Here is a 20,755-nt window from a genome sequence, read left to right on the forward strand (position 1 = left end):
ATTTCTTATTGGTCAGGGAACATTATTTTAGGACTACAGACTTGTATTTGACAGAATAATGTAATTTCTAAAAATAGATTTCTCCAGAATTATAAATGCTTTGCCTGTTCAGTAATTTGCTTTTTTATTGTTTGCCTTAGTCGAGTCTGTTCTTCCCTCCACATCCATGAATGTTGGGTACATTCTTTGTACTATCAGAGACTGGATTTCTTATTGGTCAGGGAACATTATTTTAGGACTACAGACTTGTATTTGACAGAATAATGTAATTTCTAAAAATAGATTTCTCCAGAATTATAAATGCTTTGCCTGTTCAGTAATTTGCTTTTTTATTGTTTGCCTTAGTCGAGTCTGTTCTTCCCTCCACATCCATGAATGTTGGGTACATTCTTTGTACTAATCAGAGACTGAGGCTGTATAAAGACTGAGGCTGTATTCTTTCATTGATACATTTCACCGTGCTCATACTAACTTATTCGTCAATATGTTCTAAAAAATAAGACAATGGCACTGAGAACTGCTGTTTCAAAACCTATTAAATTCACAAAATTTGAATAAAATAAACTAGGAAAAGTAGAATTTAGATATGGTTAGAAGTAATTTTCTGATCTTTTATAGTGGGGGCTTAGTTTCCAAGAAATGTGGATTTATGGTGGTGTCTTTATGGTTGCAATTGTGTTCGAAGGGAAACAAAACAGAATACAGTGAATTCTTGGTAGTATATACTCTACAGCGAGTGAGGTAGGGAAATAAAGCAATCATCAAAATTAAAGGGATGAACAGATTGATACTATTGAATGCACCTATTTCTGACTTTAAAAAGTTTTATTTGTTGTATTTTAATTTCATTCTTATCCTTTTTTTTTTATTTTAAAGCAGTAGAAATTGTCTGGAGGAGTTTTTTTATTTCAGCCATTAAATCAGGAGCAGCATCAGGCATACCTGAAAAATGAGGTGTCAACCTGGTGAAGTCACCAAAGAGGAATACTTGCATGCCAAACAGCGTAAGCAGCAAGTGATAGAGCTAACAGGTCGCACAATTAACAGATCAGATCTAAACTCTGCAGTCCTGCCACATCCAGTTGTGAATAGTGGTGGGCAATTAAACAATTCGCCAGAGGAAGTGGCTCCACAAATATCCCCATCCTCAATGATGGAAGAGCCCAGTGTATCAGTGCAAAAGATAAGGCTGAAGCTGTCACAGGAATCCTCTGTCAGAAGTGCCAAATAGATGATCCATCTCAGCCTCATCCAGTGGTTCCCAGCATTACAGATACCAGTCTTCAGCCAATTCGATTCACTCCACATGATATCCAAGGAACTATTGGAGGCACTAAATACTGCAAAGGCTAAGAGCCCTGACAACATTGTGGCAATAGTACTGAAGGCTTGTTTGTGTTCCTGAACTTATGACACTCCTCGCCAATCTGTTCTAGTACAGTTACAATAGTGGCATCTACGTAACAATGTGGAAAACTGCCCAGGTATACCCTACACACAAAAAGCATTTCAACTCTGCCAATTACTGCCCGCAACAGTCTACTCTTGACAACACCTTCCATCACTGATCATCAGTAATGCTATCAAGCAGTACCTCCTCAGTGATGCCCAGTTTGGGTTCTGCCATGGCCATTGAACTCCTTGACTTCACTACATCCTTGGTTCAAACATGGTCAAAAGAGGTGAATTCCAAAGGTGAGTGTGACAGCCCTTGACATCAAGGCTGCACTTGACAGTGTTGCATCAAGGAGCCCTAGTAAAACTGGAAACGGATGTTGGGGCACACTGTCGGCTGGAATCATATCTGGCACAGTCATATTTGGGCATCAGTCATCTCAGCTCCAGGACATCTCTGCAGGGCAGTGTCCTAGTCTCTCCATTTTCATCTGCTTCATCAATGATCTCACGATAGAAGGAAGTTCACTGTGCCCAATGTTTATCATTTTGAGATTCCTCTGATACGAAGCAGTCCATGTTCAAATGCAACAAGATCTGGACATTATCCAGGCTTGGGTTGACAAGTGGCAAGTAACATCTGCACCACAAAAATGATAGGCTATGACCACCAATAAGAGACAATCTAGCCATTGCCCCATGACATTCAATGGTGTCACCATCACTGTCCCCCAACAATCAACATGCTGGGGGTTATCATTGACCAGAAACTCAACTGGACTCACCACGTGAACACCTGGCAATAAGAGCAGGTCAGAGACTAGGAACACAGTGGTGAGTAACTCTTAATTCCCCAAAACCTGTCCACTATCTGCAAAGCACAGGTCGGGAGTGTGATGGAATACTCTCCACTTGCCTGGATGAATGCAGCTCCAACAATACTCGAGCTTGACAGCATTCAGGACAAAGCCTGCTTGATTGGCACTTGGTCCACAAGCATCCATTTGTTCCGCCACCGCTCAATGCCAGCGCAGGGAAGCAGTCCGCGAGGAAACCTACCTCCGAGCAGCTGATAGCTGGTGCAGAGCAGACTAGAAGCTTGGAGCAGGGACTGTTGTTGGTCTGACTCAGGTGGTCAGACTACATTTGAAACCCCTATGCTGAACTACTGCTTTGTAATGTTTATTAGTACTTTGTTTATCTGACTGTCAATCCATTAAGTCTGTCTTACCTCCAACCTATTCTTTTAAATACTAAAGTAATGCAACTACTTTCTTATTTCTCTTTTGTATCTAATATTTGTACCTAGGTACTTATACCAAAAATGGCACAATAAGAGGTGACATTTTCACTGTACAGTCAGTTCTGCTGTAATGTGTGTTTCTTCAACACAAGTAGGCTGTAATCCGATGGAAGAATTTCGACTATTTGTCGAACGCAAACTTTCCATATCTCTGGCTATAACGTGATTCTGGTCCCATTAGTTTAAATGGCGCCCCTTCTCAAGTGCAAATTGGGATGGGCAATAAATGTTGGCCAGCCAGCAATGTCGACATTCCACTAATGAATACTTTTTTTTTCAATTCAAATTTGTATTTAACTCTTGGCCAGTTTCTAGCTTTCCTGATTTTGTTTCCAATCAATTCTCTAATCAAGAAGCCGAAAATTGAGGGTGGTGCATGAGGATGGTTCTCTCTAGTCACCACTTGAATTGTGTTTGCAAGGACAGCATTATTGATGGGGTATACGAAAACCTCAAGCATGGAGCCAAAAAAAGGTTTATTTGGTCTCTAGCATCCCACCTATTTAATCTGAGAGAAAATTGGGCATAAATAGTCTTTCATTCCAAAATATAATTTAAAGCATCAGAATATTAATCCACATCTCCACTACTGAAATTAATAGTAGCATTGGGAGCCTTTGCTTCCTGTAGAGCTTTTACCTTTTCAGATTGCAGATAATCCTGTGGCTTTGTGTCTGCCTATTATTCCACTCTTTGAAAGCATAAGCGTCTTGAGAATTTGATCCACATATTCCATTCTCATTGTGCCACCACATGTTACTGGATAGTGTGATGCTGCAGTAAATCCTTGTACTGTTGCAAGTCACTCACAATGTGTAGCAGAAGACTGAAGACTTTTCTGAATTTCATGAGAAAGATGTTGGCCTCTGCATTGCTATAATGAATTGCTAAACAGTTCTGATAGAAAACGTAGTCATTGAATTGTAGGCATGATTGTGTCATCACTATGGTCACTATCTTTCAGATGTAGTAGAAAAATGCTTCCATCACATTGAAGTCCACAAGATCACCACGTATATATGTTGTCTGGCTTTTTGCTCTGCACACTCACAACTTTACTCCGTTTGTAATTGAGCTGAACTGAACTGTGTGCAGTTCACCAGTTCTTGAATCAGTTTACTCTTTAAAATTGAAGACAGCTGCTAATAAAGGGTCAGGAAAGCAGGAGCAGTGCAAAAAAAATTAATATGTAAATACCTGTTACTTTTTACCAGTACAGAATTTTCACTTCTAATGATTTAGCATGCTCAGTTAAGTCATATCATACGAATAATGTTGAAAATACTGTACCTTTTATTGTTCCATCAGAAACTATGTACCAACTTCCTGTCAACAACCTTGCAAATCTAAGAAAGGCTCGTAAAACAGTTAAAAAGATCCTTACAGATATTGGTTTGGATTATTGTAAAGATCATATAGAGGTAAGCAGCAATTCTGGGATTCTTTTCTTTATCAAATACTGTTGTAAAATTCACTGTTGCAAAATTCACTGTTGCTAAGTTTAAAAGACAATGAGTAATTTTTGTAGGTTAAGTGTTCCATATAGTTGAATTTACTGTTTGGAACCTATAGTTGTATGTAGCAGTTTATAATGTTGCCTGTGCAGGGATAAGAAATTTTCACCATTTGGAATTTGCAAAACTGGCTTTTTGGCTCATCTCTCTGGCCTTAGGAGGCTTTTTTAAATTTGATCTGACTATGGATTTACTCAGGTTGCGAATTTGTGGCTGGGCAGACTGGAAACCATATTGAAAACAATTTGAACGTTGAGTGACATTGATTAGGTTTCTAATGTTTTCAGCCTAACTTGCTAGAAATCCATAAGTAACTGTCAGTTGAGCTCTGTTTGCATTTATGCTTGGCACAAAAAAAATGGTTGTAGTTGCTGGTCAATCGTCTCAGCTGCAGGAGTTCTTCAAATTCGGTGTTTAACATCTCTGAACAGGTTAATTTAATGAAAACCTCTGGAGCAGGTGAGTCTTGAACCCAGGTGAATTGCTCTGGGTTATTGCCCTAGTCCCAACTATCTTCAGCTGCTCCCCTGCATCGTAGAGTTTGGTGGGGATTTTACGTGTGATTCTACAGTGTGCAGCGTGTTGTCGTTACTACTTGAATATGGAAACAAACGATGCTGAAATCCAGCAGCATCGAGAAGATATCTGCGCTTGGGCTGACAAATAACATTTGTGCCAGCAATGACAATTTCCCAACAAGAGAACATAACTATCACTCTTTGACATTCATGGCTTTATCAGTGCTGAATTCCTTCTCATCAAGTGGGTTACCATTGACCAGAATGGAATGGAGTACACCTAAATTTTGTACTGTTGTAGCTGATCAGAGGCTAGGATTCTTGCAGTAAGTAACTCACCTCCTGATTCCCTAAGGTCTGTCCACCATCTACAAAGCACAAGTCAGGAAGGTAATGGAATACTTCCCCCACTGGCCAGGGTATATGCAGCTTCAACAATACTGAAGCTTGACACCATCTGAATTAAGCAGTCTGATTGACATCACTCCCACAAATTCCCTCCACCATCACTGCTCAGTGGCAGTGTTGCCAGGTCAAAATCCTACACCTTTACCCCAACCAGCATTGTGGGTCTGTCTACATCAAGTTCAGACTTCAGCTTAAGGCTGCTCACTGCCAACATCTTGAGGGCAACTAAGGATGAGAAATGTTGGTCCAGCCCACGATACCCACATCTCATGAGTGAACAAAAATAATTGCAGTGGAGACCTGAAGTAATAAATAATCAGTTGGGAACAGAGAAAGGAACAAAGATTCGTCAGTTTAGGAGTGAGCTGAGGTCAGGAGGGTACCTATTGGAGCAGCTATGTCCATAGAGGCATTGAGGCACTTGAGTAGCAGGTATGAGGCACAACAAATGTGGATAGGAAGGCAAGAGAAAAAGTACAGTGAGGCTGAAACCATCAAGGAAGTTGGATTATTGAGGTCTCAGGTGATCTTGGTCGTAATAAAAGCAAACAAAAGAAAAACTAATGTTTCTATATGGACAAGGTGACCTGGCTGCTTTTACACAAAAGCTGTAACTAAATGATATCTTGTAATGAGAAATCAGACCTCTGATCACTGGCATTCTTTCTGCATTTATTCACCTGAGGGGTGGACATTGCATTTTGATACTGAACAGAATTGAAATTTGTCTTGTTGTTTCTTATTGACTGTTGTTTCTAAACTTTTTTAAATTTCAACCTTGCTGCCTTGTCAGCAAATTTTATACTCCCATCCTGCATCATGAACCCATGCTGGTGTGCAATATGTTTCTTTGTCCATTAATTCTAGTCTGTGTACAGACTAGGTCTATTTGCATTTGACTTTTAAGACCATACCTTGAATTCGTAACTTAATTTTGCTATGTTTGGCAAAAGTACTTCTTTTAAAATAGTCTTCAGAATAATTCTCTCTGTTTTTGTTCATTGTAAATTTTCACATTTTTAGTCAGTTTGAGGAGAGTATAGTTTTTCTGTGCTTGTCTGGTCATTTTACCGTTACCCCTCAAAATTGTCTTTGTGCAAATTTAACCTGAACCAACTATATCACACAAAGTGACCAGATTATATAATTAATTTTGATCTTTGGTAAAAATACTCAAACCTCATCATTGAGACCAGCATTTATAGGTGTTTTGACTCACTGCTTCTTAAGAGTTGAATGAAGATAAACTGATCTGCAGTGCATGTTTCTTGCTCATTCTCAATTTGCAAGGGAGCTGAATTAAGATCTGAGATTGATGCTAGATATTTCAAATGTACTAATTTTATACTGTTTAACCATGGAATGCTTTCAATGACTTTGTGTAGGGGTTTGAGCAGGCAGCCACCCAATCGAACCCAACTTTTGTTTTTATCCCCCAAGCTCAGAATAAATGGTTTTAAACTTGTTCATTGCTAATTTGTATGCACACCTTAAGGAATTTACTGACTACTCTGCAGCCTAAACTCTAGGGTAAAACTGCACTAAATGGAGTTTATTGACAAAAACATTTGCATTCACAATTAGTACCTTAATTGCAGCAATGCTTCTCTAAATATAGGCTTTATGATATTTAACAGGCAAGTGACCTCATTTTAGAGAAAGCTACATAAAGCTGTCTATATAAAAATAGTAGGTGAAAAGGAGGACTGCAGAAGCTGGAGATCAGAGTAGAGTGTGTGATGCTGGGAAGAGGACAGCAGGTCAGGCAGCATCTGAGGAGCAGGAGAGCCCTTCATCAGGAAATGTCAACTCTCCTGCTCCTCAGTGACCTGGGAATAGAAATACATTTTTGTCAACAGACTGAACCTTGATCTTGTATACGGCAATAAAAATAACTGGAAACTTTTCTCCTGCATTGAAAAGGCATTTTTAATCTGACAGGCTGTGTTATTCAGGGAAGAATTGTATATGCCATTTTGTTGCACTTAATCAATTCTATCAAATTCAATTCTCCCTTTCCTTTCCAGAAATATATGCTCCAAGTTGGGTAACTGTTAACAGGCTACCCTAATTTGGCATGGTTTTTGCTTCCCTTTAACCTCTCTTATAATGCACCCTGACTGTCAACAGTTGGCAGCCATGTGAGCATATCTTACTCCAGGCATGTACCAGGCACTGCTTGCCATCAGGTGCACCCCTAAAACAACCAGTCGAAATAGTCTGGACAAACACAAGTCGAGCATGCTGTCATAATACCATGTTATTACTTGCTTTGTAAAGTGATTGTGATTTTTATTCTTTTTTGGGGAACAGAAAAGTAGTGAATGAACACTTATTGATTTTAATGCACTATTCCAGTGAGACTTGAATAAATTTTTAATAAAAATTATTCTTTCAGGATTTCAAACAGTTTGAACCAAATGATTTCTACCTGAAGAACACTACATGGGATGATGTCTCACTTTGGGACCCTTCTTCTACAAAGCTACAGGTTAACTTATTTCCTGTGCTCAAGTGTTGATTCTCTTTCAGTTTATTTTAACATGCAAACTCATTGTTATTAGCCAGCAAGATAAACTTTATTGGTTAAAATAGTTTTTACAAAATTAAAATTTGCATGTCTGCAACTAGTTCTTAGAATTTATGATTTTGTTTGAAACTCAAATCTCCAGTAAATCTAAAGCAGTACTGGGATAGTTATCATTTAGATATTATTTCTGTGGTGGTGCAGATTTTATATAGTCAATTGCAAAATTTCATTCTATGACTAGATTTGTTTTTAAAAATTATTACATAAATGGAATATGATGGTCAAGGAACTTGTATCAAGAGATCTCTTATTGAATAGAGCTGGATTATGCTATTTGGTCCTGTAAATCTCCTTCACAAAATCATATCAAGTAAATCTTAAACACTTCCGATTCTGATTCCTGGGTTTTGTACAGTTTATGACCCTGGAATTCAAGGTTTTTAAACTAGATCTTCCCTGCCTTTATGCACAGTTTGCATTTCAGTTTTTCCCCAATTCTAGCATTCTTTTCAGTTCTTCTTTCTTTCTCTTACCATTCCGTTGCTCCTTTCTCTTCGATTACTTTCTATTTCTTTTATCAACACCCTTCAATCTTTCCCTTTCTTCGATTCAAGTCATTATTCAATTTCTAACTGTGTCTTAGCTACATCTAGCTGTGGCATCACAAATTTAGGTTTCACTCCTAATTCAAAAGGTAATCAGCATCATTTCTTTGAGATACAGCTTTAATTCCTTCATTCAAATTTTCTGCTCTCAGTTAAACCTAGAAATATTCAAAGATCATTTTGCAAATCCAATCCATGAAATAGACACAAAACACAACAGAATCTCCATGCATCTGTTTCTTCAAGAGACAATGATTCCCCCTCAAATTCAATAAATTCAAATCCTGGATTGACAACGTCTTTTTCATTCCAGCTGATGGTGCTCCTGGACCAGCCTGATGTCAAAATTAAACCTGGCTTGATAGATCTTTGTTTTTATTTAGTTTGTTAACGTGGTTAAGCACTGCAGATGTGAGGCTGCAGATTTTCTTCAGAACAGACTTGAGAGTTGCTTAGTGGTTAGCACTGCTGCCTCACAGTGCGAGAGAACAGAACTCTATTCCATCCTCTGGTGACTGTCAGTCTGTGTGGAGTTTGCACATTATCTCCATGTCTATGTGGGTTTCCTTCAAGTGCTCTGATTTTCTCCTGTGGTCCAAAATGTGCAGTTTAGGTGGATTGGCCAGAAAAATGTAGGGTTATGTAAAGGAAGTAGATCTGGGTGGGATGCTGTTAGGAGAGTCTGTGTAAACTTGATGGACTGAATGGCCTGCTTCCACACTAGGGATTAAATGCAGAAGCAGTTTTTTTTTTAAAAAAACTGTGTATATGACAGCTAGAATGGTCTTAACGCATGCAAAAAGACAGTTTCAAGCTATTTCCAAACACACTTTGCAGAAATCCCAGTCAACAGAAGTTACATCCCCATCTCAAATTTAAGGTTCTACTTTACTGGCTCCTGGCAATTTCCTTGTCAGCGATTCTGTAGGTAATTGAGTCCTGCGCCTACCCCCCCCCCCCCCCCCCCCCCCGCCACCTCAAGACCCCAAAGGAGCCTTCCACATCCATCAGTTTCTCCTGCACTTCTACACATCATTTACTGTATCCATTGCTCCCGATGCAGTCTCTTCTACATTGGGGAGGCAGGCTGTCTACTTGCAGAGGGCTTCAAAGAACATCTCCCGCTCACCGCTCCAATCAACACCATCACCCCATAGCCGAACATTTCAACTCCCCGTTCCACTCTGCTGAGAACATGCAGGTCCTGGGCGCCTCTATCGCCATTCCCTTACCACTTGACGCCTGGATGAAGAATGCCTTATCTTCTGCCTCAGGACCCTTCAACCTCATGGCATCAATGTGGCCTTCATTGGTTTCCTCATTTCCCTTCTCCCCCCACCTTACCCCAGTTCCAATCTTCCAGCTCCGCACTGTCCTCATGACCTGTCCCATCTGTCAATCTTTCTTCCCACCTATCCGCTTCACCCTGCTCTCTGACTTGCTGTGCTTTTCCAGCACCATTCTAATTTTGATTCCTTTTGTAAATCTGCTGACTTGAACTTCTCCCAAATCTGCATCTCAGCTTTCTCCAGTTCTAATAACGTGCAGATTTCTAACCAAATTCTTCTGGTTTGAAAACTTCACAAACAAAATCTTTCTCAGGTAACTTGCGCCCTACTTGATCTAATCCTCCTCCTTGGATAAAAACTAAACTGTTATTGATGCTTGTACCTTCTGAAATGTAGAACATTCTCAATTCTAGTTTATTAAGTGAAATAAAATAGCCTTGTATGCTTGCTCTGCCTGTGATAAGCACAACAGTAGGGGTATCTTTCTACTAATACTCACTACACTTTTTCTCCGTAATTCTTCCTGCTGCTGCATGGACCTCTAGTCCATCCATAATGACAACTTCTGGACCTAGAAAAAATATGCGGATCAAGTGATGGACCCTCTGGATGGTTGCGTGGCACGGGGGTCTGCAGTCACCTGGTGTCTGATTTTAAAATGGTGGATTTAAATCATTTTTCCAAATGGGTATTCTGACCTTGTTTAAAACCCTTCATAGCCTTTATTTCAAAATGCTGCATTTTAAGGGCGGCACGGTGGCAGTGGTTAGCACTGCTGCCTCTCAGTACCAGGGTCCCAGGTTCGATTCCAGCCTCGGGTGACTGGGTGGAGTTTGCACATTCTACCTGTGTCTGTGTGGGTTTCCTCCCACAATCCAAAGATGTGCAGGTCAGGTGAATTGGCCATGCCAAATTACCTGTTAGTGTTAGGAGGGAAATGGTTCTGGGTGTGTTACTCTTCGGAGGGTCAATGTGGACTGGTTGGGCCAAAGGGCCTGTTTCCACACTGTAAGGAATCTAATCTTATCTAGATTTGTATTTGTGTATTATTTGTACACCTTTCATCACTTCATTAATGTAGATTGTAAATAGCCAAGGGCCACAGACATACTCATGCAGTTTTTCTTTTCCTTAACTAATCGTTAATCCATACTAACATTGCCTTTAGTATCATTACTTTTAATTTTGCACAACAATACAGCGCCTCCAGTTTCTCATGTTCTAATTGAGGTCTTGAGAACTGCAACTTCAAATTATTCAGTTTTGTCCTTTTTATAACCAATGTAAAAGCTTTATTTAAGCTCTGTTGGATGTTTCATGACATTGAATCCTTATGCTTTTGTACTCTTTAAAACTACGTATAACCAAATTATTTTATTTGTAAATGAAATACTTTTTAAAAATAAATTTAAAGATAAAAGAAATGTTCACCTGACTCCGGCTTATCACTGACCGTCCTGCTCACCGCTTCTCTCTTTTGAATCCTTGCACATAGCAAGAACTTGGGAGATAAGTGGCAAGAGGCAGGAAGTAGCCTATGGAGTGAAAGCAGTTTTGAGTTGCGGAGATGAACTGCATGATGGTGGAATGAGTGAAGACATTGGACAGCAAAAAATTTTAGTAGATGCTGTTCCATCATGGCTCTGATTTGGATCACTTGACTGTGTGTCACAATCAGCATGAAGCAATTTTAATACATATCCAGCATGCTACACTTGAATACCAAACCTACAAAACGTGGAATTGAATCAAAACTGTTCAAAAAGGGCAACTTACTGAAAATTTACCAATGAGTTTTTTACTCTGATCTTTCCCTTTTCATAAATCCATGTTGACATTGCTTCTGCTGAATCATTATGTTTTTTTTAAAAGTCCTCTGTTATCACATACTTGTTAATATCCACTAGCATTTTGTCCACTAATTTAGGCTGACTGGCTTCTGGCTTCTGGTTACCTATCTTCTTCCTCATTCCTCAAAGTACCTTACAAACTGTCCTCGAATCTTAAATTCCAGAAGTTCAAACTAAATGCAGCCATTATTTCTGCAGATACCTGTTGTAAACTAAGGTGCCTAAGATCCAAGGATTTTATTGTACTTAGTCCCATTAGCTTCTCTAGTACTGTTTTTTTTCACTTAAACAGATTTCATTTTAATGTTCTTAACTCTGTCAACCATTGATTCACGATTATTTATAGAATAATTTGTAACTTTGGCCATGTATTGAAAGTAGCTTCACATTCTTGATATTTTTCTTTATTTCCCATTACGTCACCCTTATACTTCCAGAAATCTTTTCCTTTTCATGTGGTTACAGTCATATAACCATTTTGTGGTACAGAGGTAAGTAATTTGGCCCTTCAATTTGATGATGGCAACCTATTAAGCAACTGAGTAGTCCCTGCATCCCTTCAATTGTCATCTAATTTCTTTGTTTTTTTTGTATCTACCAACATTAAGCTGAGTTCCAGGTCATTACCACTGGCTAAGACAATGACGTTCTTCCTGTCGTTCATCCTGTCTCTTGTCTAAAATCTTGCGTGTGTTCCCCTAGCCCTTGTGCCTACATCTAATGGAAAGAAGTTATCCCTGTCTGCTTTAACTAACTAGGCTTGTCATAATATTGTATACCTCTAAAATCTCCCCATAAACTCTTCTCCAAGGAGACAATCTCTGACCTTTTGGTTGCAAAGTTAGGTTTCAGTGCTCTTGCAAAAAGTAAATCCCTGGAACTATTCTAGATCTATTACATACCATAAAAAGCTAGTTAATCTTTTTGAGAGAACTTTTCAGAGATGAATAACTGTAACATAATAGAATTGTGTGTTACTTAAAAGTGGGATTGCTCAACCTAAAGCCAGTGTGTTAAATTTGAACAAAGGAAATTATGAATGAGGGGAAGATTGAAGAGTATAAATTAGGGTGGTACATAAGCAGTGGGTAATTATGAAAGCATTTACAGCAATGCATGTATCTTCAAGATGCAAAAAGTAGTGTTGGTCAACTGTGATTAGCAAAGGAAATTCAGGATTTCAAAAGAAAAGGCCTAAGTTACCAGAAATGATAGTAAACCCAAGAATTGAAGATAGTAGAATATAGCAAAAGGATAACCAAGAAATCAATGAAGGGAAAATAGAATATGAATATAAACTCTTAAAAACAAACTCTGTAAGAACTTCTTTCATTACGCAAAATAAACATTTAGATCAGATAAAAAGGGTCTATTATGGGCAGAGTCAAGGTAAATTTTAGAACGGTGAGAACTTAAATGGTTACTTAGTATTTATATGATCTGAGGAAGATGCAAGATGTCCGCCAGTATTAAAGATACAAGGGAGAAGGAAGTGTGTGTCAGAAGGTCATACTGGGGACATTGACTTTGAAGTTTAGTGCTAGGACATCATATCCCACATCCCAGAGTTTGAAACCAGTAGGTGTAGAAAGTGGATGATTGATCATTGTATAAATTCTGAAATGGTTCCTGCATACTAGGAGGTAGCAAATGCCTTCTCGCTATTAAGAAGGGAGAGAATAGAAATGAAGAGCTAAAGATCTGTTGACCTTGTGTCGAAGTTGTCGTGAAAATGTTAGGACCTGTTATCGGGACATTTGGATGCCATGGCATGATTTTGTGAATGGATAGTGCTTGGTGAGCTTGTTTTAGGTTTTTAAGGATTAAAGAAAATTTGATAACTGGTAGCAAAGGCTTTTGGTAAAGTCTGAGGTTGGTTAGCAAATTAAAGCATTGGAAGGAGGTAATGTACTGGCATGGTTTAAGGATTTGTTAACAGGTAGATCATTCCTGCATTGCTAGGCTTTCACTTGTAGGGCACTGCACAGATCTTCTCTATTCACAATAATTCTCTATGGTTTGGATGTGGCAACCAAATATAATAATTCCTTGTTATCAGAGCGTGAGATGAGAAAATATAAAGTGGCTTTGAGAGCATTTGGACCGGTTTACTGAGTGAACAAGAAGGTAAATGGAATATAATGTGGAAAAATGAGAAGTTATCCACTTTAGTGGGAAGAACAAATTTGCAGAGGATTTCTCAAATGTTCAAGTTAGAAATTATAGATATATGACTGGGAACCTGGGTGTCCTTGTTAGTAACTTGATACAGTTGCAGTAAAGGCTGATGGTATGGAAGTCTTTATTGCAAGAGGATTTGAGTATGAGAATAGTGAAGTCTTGTTTAAATGGTGTAGAAACTTGGTTCTGCAGCACTGTATACAGTTTTGGTCCCATTACCTTCCGGCAGATGGCACTGCCAGAAAGGGACTGCAACAGAGATTCTCTCGACTTGTTCTTGAGAGAGCAGAATTATCCTATGAAGAGAGGTTGGAAAACCCCACTTCGTAGTCCCTCGCTTTTTGAAGAATAAGAGCTCATCTTATTGAGCCCCACAAAATATTTAAAGGGTAGAGCATGGATTAAGCTAAGAAGTTTCCTCTTGTTGGGGTGTGTAGAACTAGAAGATATTATTTCAAAATACGGGGGAACCCATCAGATCTGAGAATTTTCTTTTTATGGAGGTTGTGAATCTTTAGAGTTCTCTATCCTAGAAGGCTGTGGAAGTTCAATCATTTGAGTATATTTACAGTTGAGATTGACATTGCTAAATATCAGTAAATTAAAAGAAAAGGAGAATAACATGGGAAAAGACATTAAGAGTAGATGTTAAGCCATGACCGTATTGGTTAGTTCTCCTATGTTCATAAATTTCCTCAGCACCGTCACAGAAACCGCCTCATCTTCCATAAAGTATGATAACCAGAACTGGGCGCATTCTAGTATTCTCGTTGTAGCCTAACTAATGGTTTCTTTAATACAGATTCAGATTTAATTCTCTATATTAAATTCCTTTTGCTACTTGTTTGCCCACGCTGAACTCCTATGTCTGACAGTTCAGTTAGACTGGATGGGCAAATAATAAATCTTATCTTGCACTAAGTGACTTGACGCAGACCGTATCAACCAGACCACATACAGACTAGCAGACAATGGCAGATTTCGTTCCCTAAATGCCAAATGGGTTTTTATGACCATATCTTCATTGTCACCATGGCTGAGACTGGCTTTTAATTCCAGATCTGTTAAATGCAAATTCCACTAGCTGCCATGATGGCATTTAAATCCATATCTCCAAAGCAGTGGTTGGAGCCTCTGGATTATCACTCCTCTGTCTCCCCATTCATAGTGTTTTGCCAGTCCTATTTTAACTTTGGTGTAACTGACAAATATTGCAATTTAACCTGTATTCAAATATCCAAATCATCTTAAATTTAGCAAAAATTAACCCGTGGTCTTGTCGCTGACATTTCTGGGAGCAGTGCTCCTACAACCATGCAGCTGGCAATATAACCATTTTACTATGACTTGCAACTTTTGTCCTGAAGCCAATTGTTTTATCCAGTTACTCATGAACTCCCATTTGTTAGCTACCTTTTATTTTCTTACATCCATATAAATGGTATCTAATGGATTCCCTTAATTGACCTTCTCTGTTCCTTTTAAAAAAAAATTCAGTTAGGTTAGTCAAGTATTGTTTGCCTTTTATAAATCTGTGATGGCTTTTCTTTGCTGCATTTAGCTTGAGCAGGTGTGTTGTTTGAATACAATTTGTTAAAAGTTAGAGTATTTAATTATCATCCATTTGTATTAAGGTAATTTTTGGATACCTTGTGAAAATGACAAACGACAGAATATTGTTACCTAGTTTATAGATTAAAATCCTGAAATTCCCTCAATACTAGGTATATACTATATGGACTACAACAGTTCAAGGAAGTGTGTTAGTACTCTGTGGGTGGGGCATCAAATACTAGCCATGTCTGCAATGGCCATATCCTATGACTGAATTTAAAAGTGAGCATTTTAATGCTGATGGAGCACCATAAAATGCAGGTGAAAATATTTGTCTCTTTTGGGCCTTTACACTACATGCAGTATAAGGGCAATATGTAAATAAACCTCATCCTATCCTATTGTCGTATCAGATTCTATTGAATGTAAATAGGATGCATGTGATCATTTTTGAGGATTTTTTTAGAATATATCTCTAAGTTTCAATATCCTGAGCTGCATTTAAGTGAAGGACTGTGTTCTGGCAGACAATCTGCATTTACAGTCTAACTTTGTTGTCAAAACAATTTGCTTCTGTACAGATTGAATAATAACTATTGCTGTTTTACATTTGCAGGATTATCGTACAAAACCGTTTTGTTGTAGTGCTTGTCCATTTGCGTCCAAATTTTTTTCTGCCTACAAGAGCCACTTCAGGAATGTTCACAGTGAAGATTTTGAAAACAAAATTCTGATAAATTGCCCATATTGTCCGTACAATGCTGACAGGAAGACCCTGGAGACCCACATCAAAATCTTTCATGTTCCCCTGTGGAAAGTACCCAGTGGAGGCAAGAATGCACACAATGAGAAGTCAAAGCAGGATGGCAATCTTAAACTGAAGCACGCCGATAGTGTGGAGCAAGCAGTCTATTACTGTAAGAAGTGTACCTACCGAGATCCTCTATATGATGTTGTCAGGAAACATATTTATAGGGAACATTTTCAGCATGTGGCAGCACCTTATGTGGCAAGAACAGGAGACAAGTCGGTGAATGGCACATTTTCTGCCCCCAATGGAAGAGATGATGGCACAGTACATTGCAAACGTTGTCTCTTCATACCCAAGACATATGAGGCCTTGGTGCAACATGTTATTGAAGATCATGAACGAATAGGATATCAGGTAACAGCAATGATAGGGCATACTAATGTGGTTGTACCACGATCAAAGCCCTTGATGCTGATCGCACCAAAGCCACATGATAAGTCTTCTCTAGCTGCTGCAAATTATCAGAGTATTAAAACTTCAATGCATCAAGGTATGGGCCGTGTATCCATGTCCAAAAACGCACAAAATTCTGCAGTCAATCTTATGTCAAGTACTGGTCGCCTGCCACCAAAATATGCTATTTCATCAATGGCACATAACTATCCTTTGGGGCAGCAACTTAGACTCCCACTGCCAGGTGGCTTACCAGTTTCTCTTCAACAGCGGTCGCAAACAGTAAAACAACTAATCTCTGGTGGCAATGGAAGACAGTATGGAGTTAGTGAACAGAGGCGCCCATCTCAGATGCAGTATAATGTTCAGTCAGGAGGCTTGACCGGTAACAGTGCATCTAGTCAAATGTCAATGAAACAGTCGCAGTACAGTATTTCTCAAGCACAAAGGATGCAAGGATTGCCCACCTCAGCAGTAAAATCATTAACTTCCCCTGCAAGCCTTTCTAATTCTGCTCCACAGAGTTCTGCATTAGCTGGTTCTGCTGCTCAGAAATGGAAGATCTGCACAATGTGTAATGAGCTTTTCCCAGAGAGTGTATATAGCATACACTTTGAAAAGGAGCATAAAGCTGAAAAGATCCAGGCTGTGGCTAATTATATTCAGAAGATCAACAGTTTCACAAGCAAGTGTCTTTACTGCAACCGTTATTTGCCCAGTGAAACATTGCTCAACCATATGCTTATACATGGACTGTCATGTCCCTACTGCCGTTCTACTTTCAATGATGTTGAAAAGATGGCTGAACATGTACGAATCCTTCACATTGATGAAGAAGTGGGACCTAAGACAGAATCAACTTTAACTTTTGATTTGTCTACACAGAAGGGTAGTCGCAGTAATATACAACTCCTTGTAACTACATACAGTGTTTCTGAGAGTGCCTCAATGGAAAACACAAACTATCGACCCCAAAGTCAGAATTTAACGTTCAGAAAGCCAGAAGGGCAGTTGCAGCAGCCAAAACCACCAGTTAAATCTAAAATAAAACCAGATTTGAATTCTATACCTCAAACCCAAATACCCTACAAGAACGATGTTGGGAAAACTCTTTGTCCTCTGTGCTTCTCTATTTTAAAGGGCCCAATATCAGATGCTTTGGCTCACCATTTGAGGGAACGACATCAGGTGATACAAACTATTCATCCCGTTGAGAAAAAATTGACTTATAAATGCATTCACTGTTTGGGCGTCTATACAAGTAACATGACTGCCTCTACTATAACACTGCATCTGGTGCACTGTAGAGGTGTTGGAAAAGCACAAAATGGTCAAGATCGAAGTCTTGCTCATGCCAAGGCAACACACTCACCGAGTGCAATGCCCATGAAACGTGAATATGAGTATGAATATGGGGACTTTGCTTTAATGAAAAAAAGAAAATTGGATGGTGAGGAAACTGTTCAGAGTTTTACCTTGGGAGAAGATAAACCAGAGGAGCCAGTTGTTTTAGCAATTGATCCCAAGGGCTATGAGGATGAATCCTATGAGGCCAGAAAAATGTTCCTCACAAACTACTTTAACAAGCAGCCCTATCCAAACAGAAGAGAAATTGAAAAGTTGGCAGCTGGCTTATGGTTGTGGAAATCTGATATTGCTTCACACTTCAGCAATAAGAGGAAGAAGTGTGTACGAGATTGTGAGAGGTATAGACCTAAGGTATTACTTGGATTTAACATGATGGAATTACGAAAAGTAAAGCACAATATGGATTTTGGACCTGCTTGGAACATGTTGAATAACAAAGAAGTCGATGGCAAAGATTCTGCCAGTTTGAAACCAAACTCAGAAAAAGCTAATCAAAAGCCAGATAAAGAGAGAAGAATTTTGAATCTGGGATCAGAAAAGGTGGAGGAAACTGTTTTGGATTTGAGTTCTCAACTAGAGGAAAGTTCATATTCAAACTTGGAAAAGGTGGAGGGAAGTACTTTGAGCCAGAGAGCGCTTAAAATGAAAGGTGGTGCTTTAGATTTGAGCACTCAGATGGAAGAAAGTCCTTCAAATGTAAGTTCAGAGATTGAAGGAACACCACTAGATTTGAGTGCTCAAATGGTGGAGCAAAGTCCTTCAGTCAAGAGTGCTGAGATGGTGGAGGCAAGTCCATCATATTTAAGTTCTGACATGGTGGAGAAAAGTCCTTCCAATATGAGTTCTGACATGGTGGAGGGAAGCGTTTTAGATTTGAGTTCTCAGATGGTGGAGAAAAGCCCTTCAAATATGAGCTCTGAGATGGTGGATGGGAGCCCTTCAAACATGAGCTCTGAGATGGTGGAAGCAAGTCCTTCAAATATGAGTCCAGATACAGTAGAAGAAAGTGCTTCAAATATGAGCCCAGATAATGTGGAGGGAAATGCATCCTCTACTTGTGCAGATCAAGATTTGCCACCAACTGAAATGGGTGAAATAGGCTTTCAGCCAAGAGAAGAATGTTCCGAAATGGTTACTGAAGAGTTAAATAGTGACTTGCAAAAACCTGTACTTGCAGAAACGGCAACATTGGAATTGAAGGATGATGAATCAAATATGGAAGAAGAGCAATATCCTGAGCCATCTTTAGAATCAAAAGATAAAGAATCAGAAAGTGAGGATTCCGAAATATTCTCAGAATGTAAAGATGGTGCTTCTCCAGTTGAAGATGGACTACCATCTTCGCAAGCATCTGATCAGGAAGATGTTTCAGCTGAACTCAAACAAGAATTTTGGATCAAACGACCGTGGACAGATGATGCATCTCAAAGTGAAGACGAGCAGGAGCCCACACAGCCTTCCAAAACCAAAGCTGAAGTAGAAACTGATCAACAGAAATGGACAGAAGGGCCAGCTGAGTGGAGTGGAGAACCATTTCAAAATGAAGATGAAAAGTGGGCCAAAGAACAGCCTGAATGGAAGAATCATTCACCAGAGAATGAGGAAAGTTTATCAAATCCATTGTTGGAGTGGCAAGGTAATACAGCGGATAGTGAAGGTGAAGAGCTTGATCAACTCCTTGATCAGTCAAATGATGGTCTTTCAGATAATGTGGCAGAACCTGTTTGTGGCTCATCCTCTGGTGTTGGGCTAAGTAGTCAGCCTGCATAGAAGTTTGACCTATTTGAGTCCCTTGCTGTGAAATGTGTGCAGTATCTTAAAATGAAAAGAGCCAGTGTATAAAATTTGAAGGACTATTCAGAGGTACAGAATTACAGACGAGGAGGTTTTAAATGCAGCAGATTTAGTTGCATTTGCCTCTGGGTTGCTTTACAGTTGTACAAAAATGGCATTGTAATTTACTTTCTAAATGTTTTCTCATTTACCCACGGTAGTGAAAAGGCCAACATGTACTTACTGGTTAACAGTGTACTGTACTATAGATTTCAAGACCTTTAAGTTTGTTTTATTCATTTACTCGGTCTGCGTAGCTGGAATGTATATTTCTACAGTCTTTTAGAGCCATTCTAAGTGAAGCTTATCGTATAGGTCTTGTGTACTTGTTCTAGATTTACTGTATGATTCACCTTTTTTTAGTGATATCCCTGCTGTTAAATAAATGCAGCATTTAGTTCACTTAACTGCTTGAAGGAGGTTGTGCTGTAGTGTCTGTCAACATTATTATAAACTAGTTTTTATTGCACATATCCTTATACAACTTTGGTAGCATTTGGCCAGTAGCTAACTGAACATAAACTGGCCTTACTGTAATATGGCAAATTGCTGTTTAATGTATCCTTTGCTCCAATATTGATGGTTACTGGCATTTCAAACGTTAATGCATTTTTAAAGTCTCCCTTCGACCTAAATTACTTACAGAACTAGAAATGAAATTCATAATATGCTGATTTCACTTACTTGTGTTTGGGATCAGCACACATGAATTGGGTAAAACACAGCAAATATTTAGAAATGCTGGGTTTTGCCTCTTTCAAGGTTACATGTTAGGGATAAACACCACTGTGGTGTTTGTATACATTGTATCATCTATGTAATAGTGTCTGTGTAGTAAATTTCATTTTTGTGATCTTTATTTTCCTTTGTACTTTTCATTTACACTTCTGGAAAATAAAATGCTTTATCGTACTTAACTGTGTATCATATTTACGTGCATTTTACATTGGGACTAGACATAGATGTTCTAAAAATAAAAAAGCAGCTCCCCTTTAAGATGTTTTCTCAAATATTCATTTAACTTCCAAAATAAATGCTGTTTGCTCAGTAAGTGTAAGACACTGATTTTTTTTTTGATACACTTGATGATAAAGTTTCTAAATTATGTTGTAATGCAACAATAAATAGGCAGGAATTCTACTTTCCTTGATTCTTTTTTTAAAAACTGTTTTCAGTTGCTCCTGAATTCCATCAGTTTTGTAT

The 20,755-nt window shown here is 38.8% G+C and overlaps 1 protein-coding gene across 1 annotated transcript in view; it reads left to right on the top strand.

Annotated features, from left to right (window-relative positions):
* adnpb (activity-dependent neuroprotector homeobox b) overlaps window positions 1-20,469 on the top strand; it is a 41,137-nt gene extending 20,668 nt beyond the window's left edge. The window contains exons 2-4 of the mRNA XM_043710248.1: window positions 4,007-4,119; window positions 7,537-7,629; window positions 15,764-20,469. Coding sequence (XP_043566183.1) covers window positions 4,012-4,119; window positions 7,537-7,629; window positions 15,764-19,489 — 3,927 coding nt within the window. The 5' untranslated portion in view covers window positions 4,007-4,011 and the 3' untranslated portion in view covers window positions 19,490-20,469. The remainder of the gene's footprint in view (window positions 1-4,006; window positions 4,120-7,536; window positions 7,630-15,763) is intronic.
* The last annotated feature ends 286 nt before the right edge of the window (window positions 20,470-20,755 follow it).

The sequence above is a fragment of the Chiloscyllium plagiosum genome, chromosome 20, assembly GCF_004010195.1.
Source record: "Chiloscyllium plagiosum isolate BGI_BamShark_2017 chromosome 20, ASM401019v2, whole genome shotgun sequence".
In the NCBI taxonomy this organism is placed as follows: Eukaryota; Metazoa; Chordata; class Chondrichthyes; order Orectolobiformes; family Hemiscylliidae; genus Chiloscyllium; species Chiloscyllium plagiosum.